The sequence below is a fragment of the Maylandia zebra genome, linkage group LG18 (assembly GCF_041146795.1).
Source record: "Maylandia zebra isolate NMK-2024a linkage group LG18, Mzebra_GT3a, whole genome shotgun sequence".
NCBI lineage: Eukaryota > Metazoa > Chordata > Actinopteri > Cichliformes > Cichlidae > Maylandia > Maylandia zebra.
In genome coordinates, this window is record NC_135184.1 from 24,428,947 (window position 1) to 24,447,517 (window position 18,571).

At 40.3% G+C, this 18,571-nt stretch overlaps 2 protein-coding genes across 2 annotated transcripts; both read right to left on the minus strand.

The window, feature by feature from the left end:
* Positions 1 to 23: 23 nt before the first annotated feature.
* Positions 24 to 7,167, minus strand: LOC101464482 (uncharacterized). Its single transcript, XM_004570540.4, has 11 exons — positions 6,842 to 7,167; positions 6,439 to 6,524; positions 5,637 to 5,724; positions 4,972 to 5,431; positions 4,811 to 4,874; positions 4,616 to 4,682; positions 3,264 to 3,411; positions 3,082 to 3,142; positions 2,859 to 2,989; positions 2,679 to 2,768; positions 24 to 411 (listed from the first exon to the last, which is right to left on the minus strand). The coding sequence occupies exons 1-11, from the start codon at positions 6,925 to 6,927 to the stop codon at positions 391 to 393; spliced, it is 1,302 nt and encodes a 433-aa protein (XP_004570597.1). The 5' UTR covers positions 6,928 to 7,167; the 3' UTR covers positions 24 to 390.
* Positions 7,168 to 10,163: 2,996 nt separating this feature from the next.
* On the minus strand, positions 10,164 to 18,344 carry lrrc8da (leucine rich repeat containing 8 VRAC subunit Da). The gene is made up of 2 exons (XM_004570544.5): positions 17,944 to 18,344; positions 10,164 to 13,565 (listed from the first exon to the last, which is right to left on the minus strand). The coding sequence occupies exon 2, from the start codon at positions 13,561 to 13,563 to the stop codon at positions 11,074 to 11,076; it is 2,490 nt and encodes an 829-aa protein (XP_004570601.1). The 5' UTR covers positions 13,564 to 13,565; positions 17,944 to 18,344; the 3' UTR covers positions 10,164 to 11,073.
* Positions 18,345 to 18,571: the final 227 nt, after the last annotated feature.

An 18,571-nucleotide genomic window follows, 5' to 3' on the forward strand; every position in this document is an offset into this window, starting at 1 on the left:
AAATAAAAGACAAAGAAACAATCTGACATTTTTCAAATTATTTATGCATTCATGTTTTGTTTTTGTTTTTTAACGTAGCATATTTTGATGTGGACGGTACAAAGAATTAGTGTTAACAAAACTGCAAGTTTAACCTTCTACAAGCACCCAGATGGAGATCGTCTGGGAGCAGCTGTAGTCAGTGCAACGCAAGGCAGATGAGAAATGGGAATCCGTATATAAACAAAGAAAAGCTGCATTGTGTTCACAGGCCCACAACAGCATGTCTGTCAGCATTAGACACGAGTACTGGGACAGCAGTTTTGTGTGGTAATGAAGAGTAAAGTCGACTGCTCTTCATCCGCAGCATCTCAGTGTAAACAGTCTCATGACAACATCACGTAAGTTCTGTCATTCGAATGGGCTGCCACCCTGAAAGAAAAGAATTAGTTTAGTTACATCTGTAGAGCTCCAGACATGCTGAGTGCACACACTTTAATTACTAGTAATTACTCCTAGCTCTGCAGGCTATCATTTGCTTCTACTAATCGAGCTAGTGTACGGAGAGTGAAAACAAATGCATTAATAAGATTTATGGCTTCAGTTACGTTTCACTTGATACATAAAGATAAAGTTATGCTTTTATGTACAATGTTGCGTTTCAATTTGGCTTTGATGTCTCACTTCACACAAAAGTGCATTAAAGTTAACTCTGCAAGACAGAAGATTACATTCCCTGCACTTACCTACACACTAATAAGACATATTTTACTTATTTGAACTCATATGAATCATGAATATCTTCTGCATATGAACTGTCCCCCATTAAGAACTGATTTTTATCTTTATTTAAAAAATAGCCAATTCATTTTAGTATTAAGTTTGAACTCATTAAATTTGGTAAGTAAAACAAAAAAAAATCATTCGCATCTACCCAATAGTCTCATATTACTTAAAAATATCAAAATACATCATGCAGTAGATGACATCTGTATAACTGATTAAGATCCAAGTAGCCCAGAGATCCTGGATAAATGTATAGAAACATAAGGAAAGTGATAATACCAGGCCCAAATATAAAGTGAAGACTTTCAGCTTAGGTTTAACAAAAATTATGCCTCAAGTGTTTAGGAAATAGAACCAGTTTCATACACAGACTTCCATCTACAGAGCCTCAAAGGTAACTGGACAAACTCTAAATATAAGGATTGTTTTTAATACATGGATAAAAATCCTTTGTACTCAATGACTGCCTGAAGTCTAGAAACCCATGGACGTCCTCAAATACTTTGTTTCCTCCCTTGAGATCCTGTACAAGGCCTTTACAGCAGCTGCCTTCAGATCCTGCTTAATTGTGGGTCTTTACCTGTTTGTTGTCAGTTTTACCTGTAAAACATGCTTTGTTGTTTTGAGATCAGGTGACTAATACTCTTGGGTTGCTTTTGTCTAATGCTGTCTAAGCAGTTTGGCAGCATTTGTCTAAATTAGAGCAGAGAGTATAGCCGTGTGCACTTCACAGTTCATCCTGATACTTCTATCAGTAGGTATTTCATCAATAAAAACTACAGGCAGCCATACATCCCCATATCTTAACACTACAACAACCACATTTGATTTGGATGAGCTGTTTCTCTCCTTGCCCGTATATTTCTCTTCCCATTATTGTTCTTTAAGTTCATGTTGGTTTAATCTGTCAAAAGATTTATTTCCAGTTGTACTAAATAAAAGACAAAGAAGCAAGCTAATGTTTTTCAAATTACTTCTGTATTCAAGTCGGGGGGTTTTTATGTATCAAATTTTGGTGTGGAAGCTACAAATAAGTATTAACAAAACCGCAAATTTAACCTTCTACAGTACTGTGCAGACTCCTTCTGGCAAAGTTTATTCTAACCTGTCTGTTCTTAACCGTAACCGGTGGTGTGCACCTTGTTGCAAATCCTCTGTATTTACAAGATGAATTTTGATATCAGACTTTCTTCACTTCATTGCCTGACTAGCTTTGACTACATGAGAGGGTTTTTTTTTTTTAAACCAAGGAAAGAGACTGTTGATTTAGCCACTCTCTCTTTTTTCCTTTTGTTATGTTATCTCTCTGAAAGGTTTATTTCTGTTTGGCACCCTAAGAGATGCCCTCCGTCTCTAACACTGATAACTCTTTGGACCTCATATTTAGAATTCCAGCCTACAAAAGGCAACAATTGAAACCAACTCCAGATCTTTTACCTGGTTAATTTGTCATGTAGTAAACAGGCCTCAAAACTGGCCATGAAACTCCTAGTCAATCAATTGTCGAGTTACTTTTGAGCCTCTTGAAAATGTCTGCAATTTCTAAAAAGCGGACACAATACTTTCGTTAAAACCTTTGAAACCGCAGATCTTCATAGTTTCACTCAAACTCCACTGCCATCTTAAACAGAGGCAAAATTACCAAAATCCTATTATTGTCCAAACACTGGATAGCTTCAGGTACTCGTTTTAGAAGCATCATGTAGAAGATTGAATTTTGAGTACACTTAGTCCACAATTGGACAACTTAAGAAAATATTAGGTCAAAATAACCACTTTGTAAAAACGACTGTTTAAATATTAAAAAAGTCTAAGGCCCCAGCTGCTTTTTTTGGCTTGGTAGATTAATGTTAAGCAGCTCTGCCAGCACACTGTGTACACTCTAGATAGTTTGGAAATCTCTTGCAAAATACCTTCAGGAAGTGTTCAAACTGTGGTTTGAGCTCCTTCATCATGGCTTCTGCTTTGCTGAGGCAAGCATGTCTCCTATGCACTTCAAACTCCTTCGGGAAAGTCAAACAATCACAGTAAACAAAAAGGATATTTAATGAAAACACATCTGTGTTGTTGCACTTGTAGGACAGCAGCATTACCTTTGTGCGAGAGAGGTGTTCCTCAGAGGTGATGTGAGCCTGCACTTCAGCAACAGATGTGGATATGTAAACTTTGCAAGCAGCACAATGAAACATTTCCACCTTTGTCATGTGGTTATTTTCCTGTAGAGCTGACAACACGATAGGGGTGAGTAGGATGAAAGTATTTCTTTTTTAGTCTGTCATGAACATCATGACTTTTCATTTCAAAACATGTATTTACTTTGAAGAGCGTTGTCCTCTACCGCTTGGCTACAATAATGGCTCTTATACAGCATCACTTCCTAAAAAAGAAAAGATCTGTTGGACATCTATCTATAGTACATGCAGAGTGCAAACTTATGATACAGAAGCCAGAATACATGACTGGGAAATTCGTTTTACCGTTTCTGTCAGTGATCGTACCTGAAGGAACGCTATCATTACGTCATCGTATTTATTATTCTGCTGAATGTGCTCCAGGGTGTCCCAGTGACATTTGCTGTCCAAATGATCCTGCAGCTCCTGCCCATTGGCAAGCTCAACCTCACAAAGGTCACAAGTGATGGGCGTTCTAGAAGAAAAATGATTTGGGCAATTTAAAAATATTTGGGCATTAACTAATCCAGACTGCCCCAGTAGGAGGTAAAAGGTCAAACCTGGAAAATATTATGATATAAAGCAGCATCTGAAACAACCATATCAGCGTAGTGCTTCAGTCCCACTCTTCAACTGATCTGCTACATATTGCTTATTTTAAATATGTCTTTACAACACATGCACTGCCTGAGGTAACTCAGAGTCTCTTGCCTCCTAACATATACAAAAGAGCGACAAAACTGCTGTGATGGAAATGTACATAACAAAATAGGAACAGGTCTGTGTAATAAGGAAAGTTAATTTGTTTTTACGTTACAGCTCATATTCATCAGGACTTAGCAGGGCTTTAGTCAGTAGAGCTGTAGAGTTTAGTCAATCAGGTTTAACGTATTAACGTCTTGTGGTAACTTTCAGGGGTGAAAGAGGAAGCCAAGGTGGAAGTGCCAAACTGTAGTTCCAGCTTTAGCAAGAAAATGAACATGTTTACAGCGTGGTACCGAAACCAGAATTTCAATGACGCAGCTCATCGAGCTTACTGCAAAAACCCGTGACTCACAAGTCACAGGTTATTGTGATGTGTGTAAAGTACAGAAAAAGAGAGAAAGGTCTATTATTAGTCGGCTGTATTACACAAGATAATGCGAATTAAAAGGTCAACGCCGAATGTGGTTAGACCTTGAGCACATTTCGGGCGAGGACCTATTTGATGAGCTTTATATGAAAAATTGAATAAATTCTGAACACTCAGGAAGTAGAGAAGCTTTTGTTTGTGAAGGGATGGATCCCTCGCGATGACGTGACTTGAGCTTATTGGTCCTTCAGCTGGATGAGGTACAAAGTATAATTAGCGTGTTCAGTGGGAGAAACGTTTCGTCAGCTTACTAACTGAATTTGCTTCTGTGCACTTGTACAAATATGGTTACTTCTGGTTCTATAAAACCAACATGGAAGCGGCCAAAATGCTGACATCACTATGAATACTTCCAGCATTACAAGCTTCAGCTGCAGCAAAAACTAATTCTGCAAACTCAGCTGGACTCAGTGCGTCTGACAGATTATTAACACTGGCAAAGTTACAGACTGACCTGCAACATCTTAACTAAACTGTATTAGAGTACATGGTGAGAGGACATGTGATTTCACTTTGTCAACTTGACATCAGAAGGAACAGTGCTTACTTTTCCAAAGTCACAGTTTGGCGCATGTTCCTTGTCACCTTTGTAGAAGGTAGGTCTTGGTCCCGTCCTGTAGAACAATATAATACAGAGAATTACTCAGACAATGTGACGTGATTAAAGCATCTAGTCCTTTCAGCCATTTCTTGCTGTTAATTTGAAATAGTGAGACAAACAAGGTAACCCAGCTACCATTACCTTTTTTCATATAGCCCACCTGATGCTGATAGTCCTGTGACCTCGGTGGGGATAATCTAATAGTCTAAAGAGGACAGAAAGGATCGGTTATCACACTGGATTCAGTTGAACCACAGTAGCCAAACTGCATAAAAATGATTCTTTATTCTCAAAATCTATACCTCCATCTTATATCCTGGTACTGTTATCGTCTCCTCCCCATTGGTTCTCTGTCCATAAGGCACAGGAAACTGTTGGGTGGAGGAGCTGTGAATACACCTGTCAGGGGTGCCACCTCTCTGGCCCAATACTTCACTCAAGGAGCCAAAGCTTGAACAATTAAGTGATTCAGCTTCTGGGCTATAAATCTGTTGTTCATGCTTTCTAATTCCTGCACTGAGACCTGGGATTTCTATAGGTCTGGTTCCAGTGCCAAATTCTCCTCTGTCTAGGGGTCCGCTTCCTGGTTTGGAGTAGGTTGAGCCCCAGTGTCGGCCTTCGGGACAGTCTCTCGCTGAAGTTAAACACTGACGCTCCACACTGTTATCCTCAGTGGGTGGGGAGAGTTTGTGGTCTTGGTCCGGTGGCATCTCAGGTTCAGAGTCTGACGACAAAGGGTTGTAAGGGTCATAAAGCCCAGTCCTAAGATGAGGGTAAGAAGGATTAATTAATTTTTTCTTCTTTTCTTTTTTTTTGGAACAATGACTGAACGTTCACACATTAAACAAAATGTTTTGGCTTTCATTGGGCAGACAGACACTATTTCTACAATTTAATTCACTACATGAAAATATGAAGCCTCAAATGTGGGCCAGCCTTGACCGAGGCTACAGGAGACACAACTCACTTTTCTGTGCTGCTTTTGTCCTGAGAGTCTTCATCTTCATCACCGATTGGTTTGAATGAAGACTTCCATTTGTCAACTGAGGATGAAGCTGCAGTATAAAAATGAAAAATGAAGGCAACGTATGTTCAGAGAATACACGCCTCCAGATATGTAATCTAGTTAGTCTGATTACTGATGAAGTCAATGAGTTCGTTGTACTCAAATAGCCTCCGGAGTCACCAGATCTCTATCCAGCAGAGCAGCCTTGCAATGTGGCAGAACGGGAGATTCACATCATAGATGTGCAGCCGACAAGTACGAAGCAACTATTTGACACTACATTGTCAATGCGGAGAAAAATCTTGGAGAAATGTTTCCAACTCCTAATTGAAACTGTGCAATGAAGGATTGACGCAGCTCTGAAGGCAAAAGTGCTTTTAAGGTGTACCTGATAAAATGTCCAGTGAGCGGTAACTTTCAGAGCCTCTCCGTTCTCATATGGGGACATTACATTTCGGGTTTTCTAGGTGTAATTGATTACTAATGAACTTGTGATTCTGCTGTGTGTAACTTATTTTTAAAAAAAAAGACACGAGGTGACGTCTGCACTGCCCTGAAATCTTTTTCATTATAATTCAAAGACACGTATTAGACTCAGAAATTAATCAAATCAGGCAAAAGGTAAACAAAAACAGCAGTTGTATTTGCAGAGTGGTTATCTGCGACGCAAAGACAAAGGAAGCGTTGAGCTAAAGAGTAATAAAGCACCTCTGTGAGGACGCGTGTGCGTGTTCGTTCTTGCATGCATAGAGGTTACCTGTACCTTTCTGTGCTGCTTGAGTGTTAGCAGCCATGTCTGGTTGTCCTCCCGATATGCGTTTCATAGCATCTATAAAGTCTTGGGGTACTCTGTTCATCGAATGAAACAAAAATAAGCATAAAATGTCAACGCACGTAAACGCAACATTTAACACTGAATGTATCACCGGCTAGCCATTCCTGCTATTAGCTTTAGCTGCACAGCTAGACTCACAACAATTTGTTGACAACAAAGCTTTATGCACCGTTAGCTGGTAGAATTAAATGCTTGCACCGTTAACACCCACTCGACAAAAGAAAAACTGAGTCAGAAATTGAATTAACAGGCACCTTAATGTAGGTTGTAAATCAGAAACTTTCCCAAATAACAATTTTAGCCCCGTTTAAAGAGTGCAGCCTCCACATACCGTGTAGTCGGCATTTTATTAAATCCTGAAGTAGCTCCTTTGCTTCTTGCCTGGGCCTGAAACGTTTCCACATTGTGACGGTTCATTATTTTTTTTAAAAATAGAGGATATGCTTTGTTGGTAAAGCTAAAGCTGGTTCGCCTATTAAAAGGTTGTTTAGATGATACTTAGAGCAGCCGACAGATGGTAGCAAAGTGCAGCAGAGAATGGATCGATTCATGGATCACATTCATTCTGATCCGACCTTAGGTGGGTTCGAGAGGTAAAAACCTTTTCATAATAACTTACATTCACCTGATACCCGAATAAGCATTTCTAATCAACTGCTCATGGGCAAAAATGTGTAATCAGTCAATCACATACCAGAAAGTCAATGTAGCCATCAGTGGCGGTCCTAGCCTGTTTGGTGCCCTGGGCGAACACCCCCTCTGGCACCCCCCACCCCCACCCCGCCTCCTTATATTAAGGATTGTACATTAACATATTTTACTGTAAAAAATGTTATTGGAACCATACTGAATTTAACAAGATAAACACACACACATACACACACACACACAAATATATATATGAAGAGAGAGCGAGAGTATGCATAGTATGCAAATAGGACAAATCAGCAACTGACAATGACTAATTAATATTGTGCTGAACACAGTCCAAAAGATTCAGTAAGCTACATCAGTGTCTACTGTTTACTATCACAGCCAAGCGGCTAACAAACGTAAAAAGAAAATGTGGGGAAATCTTCTTGGCACACTTTGGACCCCTTATTACCAACTAAGGACTATTTAAATGCTACAATCCACCTGGGTATTGTTGCTAATTCATCTCTGTCCCTTTATGAACACAGTGTACCCATTGTCTGACAACTGCTTCCAGCGAGACAATGATTTTACTGTACTGAAATTGTCTTTACAGTCACCAGAAATTCAAAATGCTCCCCAAAGAAGATATCAATTTGAATTCAATTTATTTTTAACTCTATAAAGAAGTACAACTACATTCAGATGTTTCAGTGTCGCACGTCTTATACTGAACAGATAGCCTACTGAAGATAACACGTTCTCTGTGCATATAAATTTTTTGTCATTTGTCAAACACAGCTTTAAAAAAAAATCTCCTTTTTTGATTAGTTTAAAAATGTTCCAGTATTAACTGTGTTTAAGTCTATTAAAACAAGCAGGACCTCAGTAGGGTCTTGTAGACTGCTTGCTCATCTAATTATATATAGATGAATGCACAATGTTGAATTCTTTGAGTGTTTATAAGTTAAGAAAAACTTACAGATAAGAACAGGGGATTAAACAGACAGCAGTGTGAAATCTGAAAGAATTTGTTTAAGAATGAATGTGTGTCAGCACAGGCAGACAGAAACATGACACTACATGCGGGCATGTTTAGTTCCAGAGGAGGATATCTCAAGGACAGGTGTGTTCTCATAATTCTCAGAAAAATCTGGTCAAGACCTACCTAGAAACAGTGCTGTTATTGTTCTTCCTTTGGAGGAATCAAACACATTGTTACTTGTCTGCAGTGCAGCACCAAATCTAGCCCCTGCTTCTCAACGGTCTGATAGGATTCACATTTCAGAAAATATCTCGTGCATGACGATATGGAGGAACTCAAGACATTTACTTTATCAGTCATTAACTTTTAGACATCGGATGACTAAAAACACATTATTTGAACTCAGTTAACTTCACTGGAGAGTACACTGGGATCATACCATTACTTGGGAACTGCTGAGGTCAATGTAACATTGTCAGTTGTCTCTTGGCAACATTAACAAAAGAGCCGTGACTCTGGGACCTTTGTACTCAAGCCCTTAAGGGACGTTTTAAATCTTTCTTGAGTTTCTGCTGCAGACAGGAAGCAGAAAAGGGTGGAGGGGGAAAAAACTGTTTTTCCAGGAGGAAAAATGTAGAGTGAAACAAACAAGGGTATAATAAAATGCTGGAATGAAGTACTTACTGAGAACGAGCCACCCTTAATATTTTTGGTTCTTCCTGTATATTTTCTGCTGTCCCTGTGCTCATTTTCTTAACTGCTTTCAGGGCTGTGGGGACTGTCACAGGGTGAGAGATGGGTAAACAGTGGGCAGACTGTCCATCTTCACAAGGCTAACACAGAGAGGCAGACAACCACTCACATCTACGAGTACCATTTTAGAATCACTAATTAACCTGAAATAACTGTGAGAGGAAACTGATGTACTTCATACAGGACAGCTCCATTAGAATCAGGAGGTTTGCAGCCATGATCTTTTTTGCTGCGAATCCAACGAGAAACAGAAACAAGTGTGAGCCAGGTCAGAAAGAAAATCCAAATTAACTTCAAATAAATCATAGACTGTTCTTAAAAGGTTTATCTCCCTACTGGTTTGTTGGATTAAACACAAACACTTGAGTTTGCCATTAGCTTGTATTTTTTGGGAAGTTTTTTTTGGAGCTTTGTTAGTGTGAAAAACTTATGCCAGGGGGTTAAAAAAAAAAAAAAAAAACAGGGATGATCAAACACCATATTCAATAAGAAGCATGTTTAGTGTCAATATAACACTTAAGCCAGTGACAAACTTGAAGTGTATTAAAATTCTATTTATTTTTAAAATTATAAGTATATACTGTTTTTAAATAGGTACATCTGTGGTATATTCATGTAGACATGGTTAAGCAAACCGAATGGGGAAGATAGGGGACTTTGATCGTGGCACGGTTATTGGTGCCAGAGGATGGAGGAGAATGAGCTGACATGAAGTCAAGCGTTACAACCGAGGTATGCAGTAGAGCAACCTTCAAGGCACATCTGTGAAAGAGATGGGTTACACCAGCAGAACTTAACACTAAGTGCCACTCCTTTTACCTAAGAACAGAAAACAGAGTCTACACACAATTTGCACACAAAAGAAAATTGGAAAAACATTTCCTGTTCTGACGAGTCTTGATTTCTGCTACACAATTCATGGTCGGCTAAGAAAACACTCCCAGACTGACTGCTGATTGAAGCTTCTATTTAAAACCAGTTAGAACAAAGTTTGACGATGGTTTTATAGGCTGAAGTCAGGGGGTTGTACCAAGGCCCAGTGTAAGGATCATTTTGAACTGTGACTCAAGTCCAAGAATAGAACAATGAAAGTGGAAACAAGTGGGGGAAAAAAAAAGTCAATTTTGAAAGAAAATCTGTTCATTTTCCAATGATACAGTTTTAAAATGTTGTTAATCCACCTTACATATTTAAAAGAATAATCTCCAAACTTACAGATTTCACTGCAGGACAGCAGCAAGTGTCATGAACCTGAAGGCGATCGATAATCATTAGACGTTAATCTGGACTGTTGTTTTATTGTACAATAAAAATGTGAACTTTGAGCAGAGGCTCATCAAGGTGGTACAGCAGCTCTGAAGAACACGTATATCAGGCCTACACAGAAGTACATTGACAAGAATGAAGGCAGATGTCATCATCTTTACATGATTGTGACATGTGGGACCAGTAGCTCAACACAACAGATTCAAATCACACTTCAAAACATGGTTTCAAAAGCTAGTCAACCGATTTCCCTTTTATTAGTTCTCTCAGCAGGACATTCACCAATCTTTACATCATTAGGGTTTCAATGTGCAAATGAATTACTGGAGGCTTTCATATACAATCTTTACTACAGTGGGGTAAAAGTTCTTTTCTCGTCTCCACCTGAGTTTACAACTCAAATTCTTTCGGCTACATAGGTATGAAGAAAAAAAAAAAATACACTGGTTACTTGATTTCAACAAGTTAAAAAGTACCTTGATAGTTTCAACACAAAAAGAAAGAAATCTGACAAGAAATCATAAATTATTAATTTTTGTCCTGTTGTTTGTGAAAGCCCTCACTGTAAAAAAACAAAACAAACAAATAGCAGCAGTTAAGGCAAAAAGATTGTTCCCAATGGTTACATTTATACCTGAGTACCTAAAACAATAATGACAAATGTATATAATGTGCCACTGAAATGGTTTTGGTCTATAGAATAATATACAAAGAAGCTGGATTTTTAATATCTCAAAGCTATCAAAAAAGCATAATAACAATGTTGCATTAGATACATACTTCGCAATAACAAAAGCTCTGTTTTCTTATGCTGTATTTAAACAGAAGCAACTAAGACAGCCTAAAAATACTAATCAAGAAATGCATGGATAATACAATACAAAAATAATGGTTGAAGCCATCCGTCTTTTTAGGTGGCTTTTGTGCTAAAAGGTTTCTCGGCTGATACTTTCTTTAGCGTCCACGGGCAGTGTGTCAAAAAGATGGTCCTCCACGATTAGGCAGTTTCTGCGCAGCAGGCGGCAATTTCCTAACTGGGCAGGCACTCTGTCCAGACAGTTTCCTTTGAGCTCCAGCTGAGTGAGCTGGACTAGCTGACCCACAGCCTCTGGCAGCATCGTGAGCGCATTGTGCCCCAGACACAGCACCTTAAGCTTGGTGCATCTGAACAGAGGCTTGGGCAGCCCCTCCAGCTTGTTGGAGTTGATGGCCAAGTGCTGGAGGTTGTGGAGGAGACCCACATCTGGAGGAAGCACCGAGATGGAGTTGTGGCCCACCTCCAAGTGTCGCAGTTTGGGCAGAGTGAACAGGGCAGCAGGGAGGGTCTCCAGTTTATTGTGAGAGAGGTAGAGAGCCTCCAGAGACTTGATGTGGCCGATGGTGGCTGGAATGGTGATTATTTTGTTGTGCCACAGTTTAAGGCACGTCAGCCTCTTGAGGTGCTGGAAGCTGATGATCTCCTCTATGGTTCGAATATTGTTGGATTTCAGGTCAAGTTCTTGTAAATTGGTTAAGCTGAAAATGGCATGGGGAATCCTATCAAGTTCACAGTTGTGCAGCTCCACTTCAATCAGATTTGTCATCTTTTTCAAACTGTTTAGGACCAGCAATTTTGTACCATCATTGTGAACCATTAACCGAATCAGATGCGGAGAAAGTTCTGTTATGTTTGTGGGGATTTTTGTGAGGTTGCTCTTCAGGCATAGCGTCTTTAAATGCCTCAAATCTCGCATGGACTCCAGGCAAATCATTTTGTTGTTCTCTGAGCTCAGGTTGCCAATTAGGTTAAGCTCCCTCAAGTTCCTAAGCAAATAAACCCAAGCCGGGATCTCGGCAACGTCGGTGAACTTGACATGAAGGCAGCGGAGATGGTCACGGAGGAAAGCAAAGCCCGTCTGCTCAACTTTGGCCGGAGAGTTGCAAAGATGCAGCTCTTGCAAGCTGGTCATCTGGGAGACCTTTGCAGTGAACCTCACGTCAGGAATCAGCTCCAGTCTGAGCACTTCCAAATCTGTGAGGTCAAACACTGCATTCGGGAGTCCAGAGAGCATGAAGAGGTGCAGCTCCTGCTTGTCCTGTGCATTACGCGTGACAAGCTGCTTTAATTTTTCAAAAGTCCACTCGTGGTTGAGGCTGATCTCCCTTAGCTTATTTTCACTGACCTCAGACAGAAAAACGCCAAAGCGCTTGGAGTAAAGTTGGTCATACTGGTCAATCATGTGTAAAAGGAATGCAAAGTCATTTTTGACATCAGGAATGTCACTAAAGCTGCTCTCTTCCCTGACCTTCTCAAACGAATACTCTTTCAGGGGTCGCCGGAACACCCAGAAGAGAGAGTACAAGCATGTCATCCCATAGATCATTATCAATGCCACATAGGTGACGAGCAGTTTGCTCAGCATGAAAGCCATGTTGTGTGTACAAAAGAACTTTGTATATCCTGTTAAATGTTTTATATCAGGCTTACATTCATGTGTGAATTTTATTTCGGCTAAAAAGGTTGAAGTGTAGCACAATATCAAAATAAACTTCACAGATTTGACAATGGTCTGTGCTACATAAAGCTTGTAGATAAAATCGCTGTCCTCCACATGGGCTCTGAATTTTCTCACCTTCTCAAAAAGAGCTTTGGCCTGCTCCCCATCTTTTTTATCCAAGATCGTCATGCTACTTGGGACCTCCGCAATAGGCTTATCTGCAGAAAATTTCACCCCAAGCATGGGTGTGGATGGGCTCACATTTGTGCTGTCATCGTTCCCCTCTATAGACACCTGCTTTGGTGCAGAAGAGGTGCCGGTCAGCCTCTGTTTGTTTTCCTCCGAGTCCTCGCAAGCAGTTTCAGACAAAGCCTTTGTTGTCCAAGGAGATTCAAAACACCGTCCCAGAATAGAAACAAAATGCTCAATCTTCGAACTTGTTTTGGGGTACTTGAACCAGAAGTTGCTACTGACCATGAGAATGAGGGTGTGGATGAGGGTGAGGTATGGAAAGTATTTGGAATACCAGGGCAAGGCATCATGGTAACACTTTTGGTTGATAAAGACATACTGTTGAAAGTCCAGGTTTGTTTTGACCCCTGTTGGAGGGGCTTGTAATGCAGTAATCTTACTGACCGCTTCATCCGTTAGGTCCTTAGTGACCGGTGGGATGGTTGTTCCTACAGGGGCTCTGGTGGATGAGGTTACATCCTCAGGTCTCTGCTGGGGCAACGAGCTTGTTCCTGAGGCTTCCTCTGCATTATCTATACATGGAAGGCAAGCTACTTGGTCCTTGGTGATCTGCATGGTCATTGCAAATACGGCCAGCATGAGCATGATCAGACCCAGGTAGTCCATGAAGACGTCCCACCATGGCTTTAAGATGCGGTATGTTGGCTGGATGTCGTTCAGGGATGCAATCTCAGTGAGAGTGAACATCGCTGGAACAAAGAGACAAAACTCAATTAATTTTACTTATACTATTTATTTTATGGTTTTTTTGGCACTAAACTTGAACAAAACAATTAACTGATTAATTCTGATTATTTATAAATTGGTCAGTTACTTTTCTAGTTCATCCTCATCATGATCATGATCGTTAATGAAAGCTGATTGTATTTGGGGTGTGCACCATGCCTGTCGCATAATACATGATATTTGAATATTTATAAAACCTACAGACCTGTAACCCTATTTAAACCAGACGTGTCTCGGGACTTTTAGCTTAAACCAACACAAAGTTTATACCACCACAAAGACACATTTTGATATGATCACTGAGGTGCAGCAGTGCTATGAGATGCATTTAACTATAGCCTTTGTAAACACTGTGGTCCAACAAAAGGACCTTTTCCATTAAAACCTACTCAGATCAGCTCGCCAAAACTCAACTGGTTTTCTATTACAATCGAGTACCACATAATGTGCGTGGTCATTGTTACAGCAACCCATCCGTGCATCCCTTGACATAAGCATGTGACACGAAGGCTACAACAAAGATGACCGTCGAAGCGATGATATAGCTACTGCTCAGTTTGTGTCTTTTCGTGTGGCAGTTTTGATTTTCATGAGAAAGAAACTCTCATGACTCATTGAGTGACACCACTGACCAGCCAGTCGCTAACATGCAGTCTGACGATGTCACATTTTAGTACCTACTTGGATCGCTTAGAACCGGTGGCCAAGTAGGTACTATTTTAGCACTTGGTACCAGGTACTATGGCCAACTAGAAAACCCTGAAAACTAGCGAACCGTGGCGATCAGATACTAATAGAAAAAGGGTTAAACATGCAACAGGAAATTATGACACGAGTGCAGGATATTGTGGTACTTATGCCCTGTGTCCTTTTGCAAGAACAGATGACTCTGTCCAACTACTTTAATATTAGTATTTCAAACGGTGTGTTGGTATGATATCCCATGCTTGTAAAATCTGACATTTTGCTGGGAACTCATGGACATAACAACTGCACAGGGCCAGCTGGACATCTTGGAGATATTTTAAGTCCTCTTTCAGTTCTTGTCATGAGCAGCCCGAGTAAGAAAACAAAACAAAAAAAAAAACCCTTCCAAAATAACTTGACACATTTTGTTTAGAGGACAAAGTTGATGTGGATTTATGCTTCAACAGGAAATCTAAAACCTACGCCGTAACTATTGTGATTGGCCTGTTCAATACTGTTGATTCCTCCTATACATGCTCAGCTACTTTTTCACTCCAGTTTTTGAATTTATCAGTGAGATGATAACAATCACTGTCTCAATATAAGAAATAATAATATTAGCATAAATATAAGGATTCTCAAATGTCAGAAAATTCCTGAGGGAATGCACAAAGTTGTAGAAAAGCTTGAGCAACATATGTTTGCCCCTATAAGGAGAAAAATAAACAACAGGTATATATAAAAAAAAAAAAAAAAGACCGGAAGGGAGATAAAGTCCCAGCATTTAATTTGTTTCCATCATGGCCTCCTCCATATAAAACAAATCTAAATCCATAGCAAGTTACCAAACTGGAGACTGATTTCATGCATTCAGCTAAGTCTGCTGGAGTAACACATTTATCCTCCCGCTACATGAGCCATGAATCAGTGACTACAAGTATTAAAGTGCCCTATCATTTTATCATGGTGTGAACTACATTGAACTCTCACTTCCTTTTCATAGTGTTTAAGCACCAGGCCAAAACTGTGCTAAATCCAGACATATTACAACATGCTGTTTTTGGAACAGAGTCCTTTGATGAAGCCCCAAATCCACCAGTGTTCTTACTCACTAAGACCTTTGGCAGATGTGCATTTCCTTTAGTGATGCATTGAAAATTGTTCTCTTACTTAGTGAATGTTGCACTTTTTACATAGTTTGGAAAACACACTAAAACATCATAATATGATCTGCATTCAAATCAGCAGTTAATCTGCTTTGAATGTTTCAACATCCTTCAGATATATACAAGTCTTTCCTTAGAGGTACGAATAGTCATTTGCAATTTAAAAATTCACTTAGCGTGACAGCCTTACATGTTACAGGATGTTTTAACTAAGGCTAACAGCTTGTCTGTGTATCGGCCACGAGGTAATCCCTTGACCATTACTCACTCAGCTTTTAGTTCTATTCAGCATATACAGCATTTGGTACAGTCACATACATGAATGACCATCTCAGACGTCATTACTGTTAACGTGTTTTTCCCTCAGTTTCCACAGTAAGAACACAAAATTGACAGTCAAATGTTTGCACGAAGGATTGTGCATGTAGTTTTGGTGTGGCCTAATGCATCCATTGATCACACCGGATTGCTGGTTCTACGTTTTACTGTGTGCCCATAAAGAAAATGCTGTTTAATTTTTTTTTAACTATGATATCCAATTGTTTTAACATACTGCATGGATTTAACATAGAAATGAATGAACATAGAAAGAAATACTGAATGAGAGGTTGCATTTTGTTACAGCTACCACTATGACTTAGCACTATTAGATGCGGTCACACTAATAGCTTGGCTGTCTAGTCATTATTAGAATGGTGTTGTGTCATAGTGCCACATTATTAACCATATATTTTACCTAAGAAATATGTTTGGGAAATCTGTGGCTTTAAATAAAACAGCAGTGTACTATAAAAGAAGTTCAACACAACTAGGCTTTCTTTGTGTTAGTTTGCTGGACAAAATCTAAAATGCAAATCCCAGTCAGAAAGAAAGGGTATCATGATGATGGTTATCTCCGTTTTTTCTGTGAGCCGGGCTTTCTGCTTCAGGCTCTTTGCACACTCACAAAAAGTGGGCATTTTTTTATCATATGACTCTTCTTCCGCACAAAATGATCCCTGTGAGTGCAACCTACTCCAATCAGAGACATTAACGTGTAATGAGCAAAAATGGTGATTAAAAATCTGCAAATAGTATAAAAACAGCAGTAAAATGCAAAGCTGTTGCAAACAAAGAGATTTACACTGCAGAAAAATCTTGAGCTTTGTGTCACAGAGCCGTAAAATAAAACTTTTAATTGAAGCTTATTATTTTAACTGAGTACACCCTTAGGGCTGATGTTTAATTCCAACATGCCGGATGCACTTTAGAGCTTTCAAACTTTAACTGGACCATTACAGGTTACTTACATCAGCCTAAAAAAGTACACGTGGAATTCGTGAAATTACTTTTATTGATTGAACAGGTATTCAGAAATCTCTGACTTTAAACTCAGCATATGATGCGAAATGTTGCTTCTTAGTACACCACTGTGAAGTCATCAGGAATCACCATTAATTGTTGTTAGTGGCAACTGTGATAGCCTATAGATAATATATAGTTATATTTATTTCTATTATATGTCTCTTTTGTTTTGTATACATTCCTCTTGATTGTATACATTTCTTCTGTGTGTCATTTGTTCCTGCTGTTTTACTATTTATGTTTTAGTCCTGTACAGTTGGCATGGAGCACCCATAATTTCATTGTACATGTACAGTGGCAATAAAGGGCTATTCTATTCTATATCCTTGCAAAGCGGAGCGAGTAATCTTTATCAAACTGTGGCAAAGCTAGAAGGAGCTTGCATTATCAGCCCTCCCCCAGTCTTTTGCATAATGGCCTGTATTTGTATAGCGCTTTACTAGTCCCTAAGGATCCCAAAGCCCTTTACACAACCAGTCATCCACCCATGCACACACACATTCACACATGGGCGAAGTAACAGATCCAAACAGATTAGAGAGGGGGGAGGCGTTGCGTGAGAGAATGTGGGGCCCCCAGGAAAGGGTGGGGCCCTCGGTTATTATAGGCGGCCCTGGCATCAAGGACGGGCTAGCGTTGGCGATAGTTTCCTGATTAAACTCGTAGAGGAATAACGCTACTCGGTTCAGGGTGAATTACGACTTTCACCACGTGACAGCAGCCGCTTTGCTCCAAGTCAAGTTCATTGAGGACTGAGCAGAAGTTTAAAGATGGCCAGACTGAACTTTAGGTCATACCTGAAGTTACAACACCAGCTCCAGGCACCACGATGTATTTAACTCGTGGAGACCTGCGCACCCACATGGGACACCAGTCATCTCTGCCACAGTCTGACGAAACTGCTGATTTTTTTTGGCGCACGCGATGGTTCTTTCCATTTCTTTCTTTTTTTGCCCGCTGTGCGGGATCAGGTGATTCACCCAGACGCGTGAGAAAAGAGAAGCAGCACGTGTCCCCGCGTTAAACATTCATCAGCCTCTTATCTCCGTTAGTCAATAAACAACAGGTTGCGGGTTATTAAAGCGATTTATTTTTATCCCTTTAGTAATGTGTTGAAAAGATAACGAGAAGAAAATATACTTACTGCCAGCGAGGCGTTATCTCAATCCAATTACTTCTTCTTCACCCCGCATGCCACTTTTCGCTCCCCTCTCCAGGTGCGTCTTTAACCTAATTTCTCGGCCCCGTTTCAAAGCAAAGGGATGACGCTGCTCGCTCACGCAAACCTCCAGAAAACATTCGTTTGCAGCCCTGCGGTCTGTCGGCGGGTAGCCCTCATACCTGAACCCGCCTGACTGCCCGGGGCCGTCCGTTTGTTACTAGACAGTAAGCGCAGCCTCACCTCCGGGTCACTACATTTCTAAGAAAAAACGACTGATCCAACATGGAGCTGCGCGAACCGCTGTTGCGCGTGCGATGGGCGCTTCTGATTGGAGGATAGCGTTCACGACAACTTCCCGAATGCTCCACCCACCAGTTCGTCTCCTGGTGCTGCGTTCACTGTGGCGGTGGGGAAAACCGGAAAAGTCACAGACGGTCAACGGCCGGCCGCAGCACTGCCCGTACGAGTCCGCGTTACGGCCGTGCAAGTAGTACCACGACAGGGGTCGCGTGGAATGTTTTTATAGCTGGTCTTAATTAAACGTCAACTCGGTAGGAGAAACATAAAAGTGGTATTTTCTACAAATAGTGTACACTTTCACTTAAGTTAC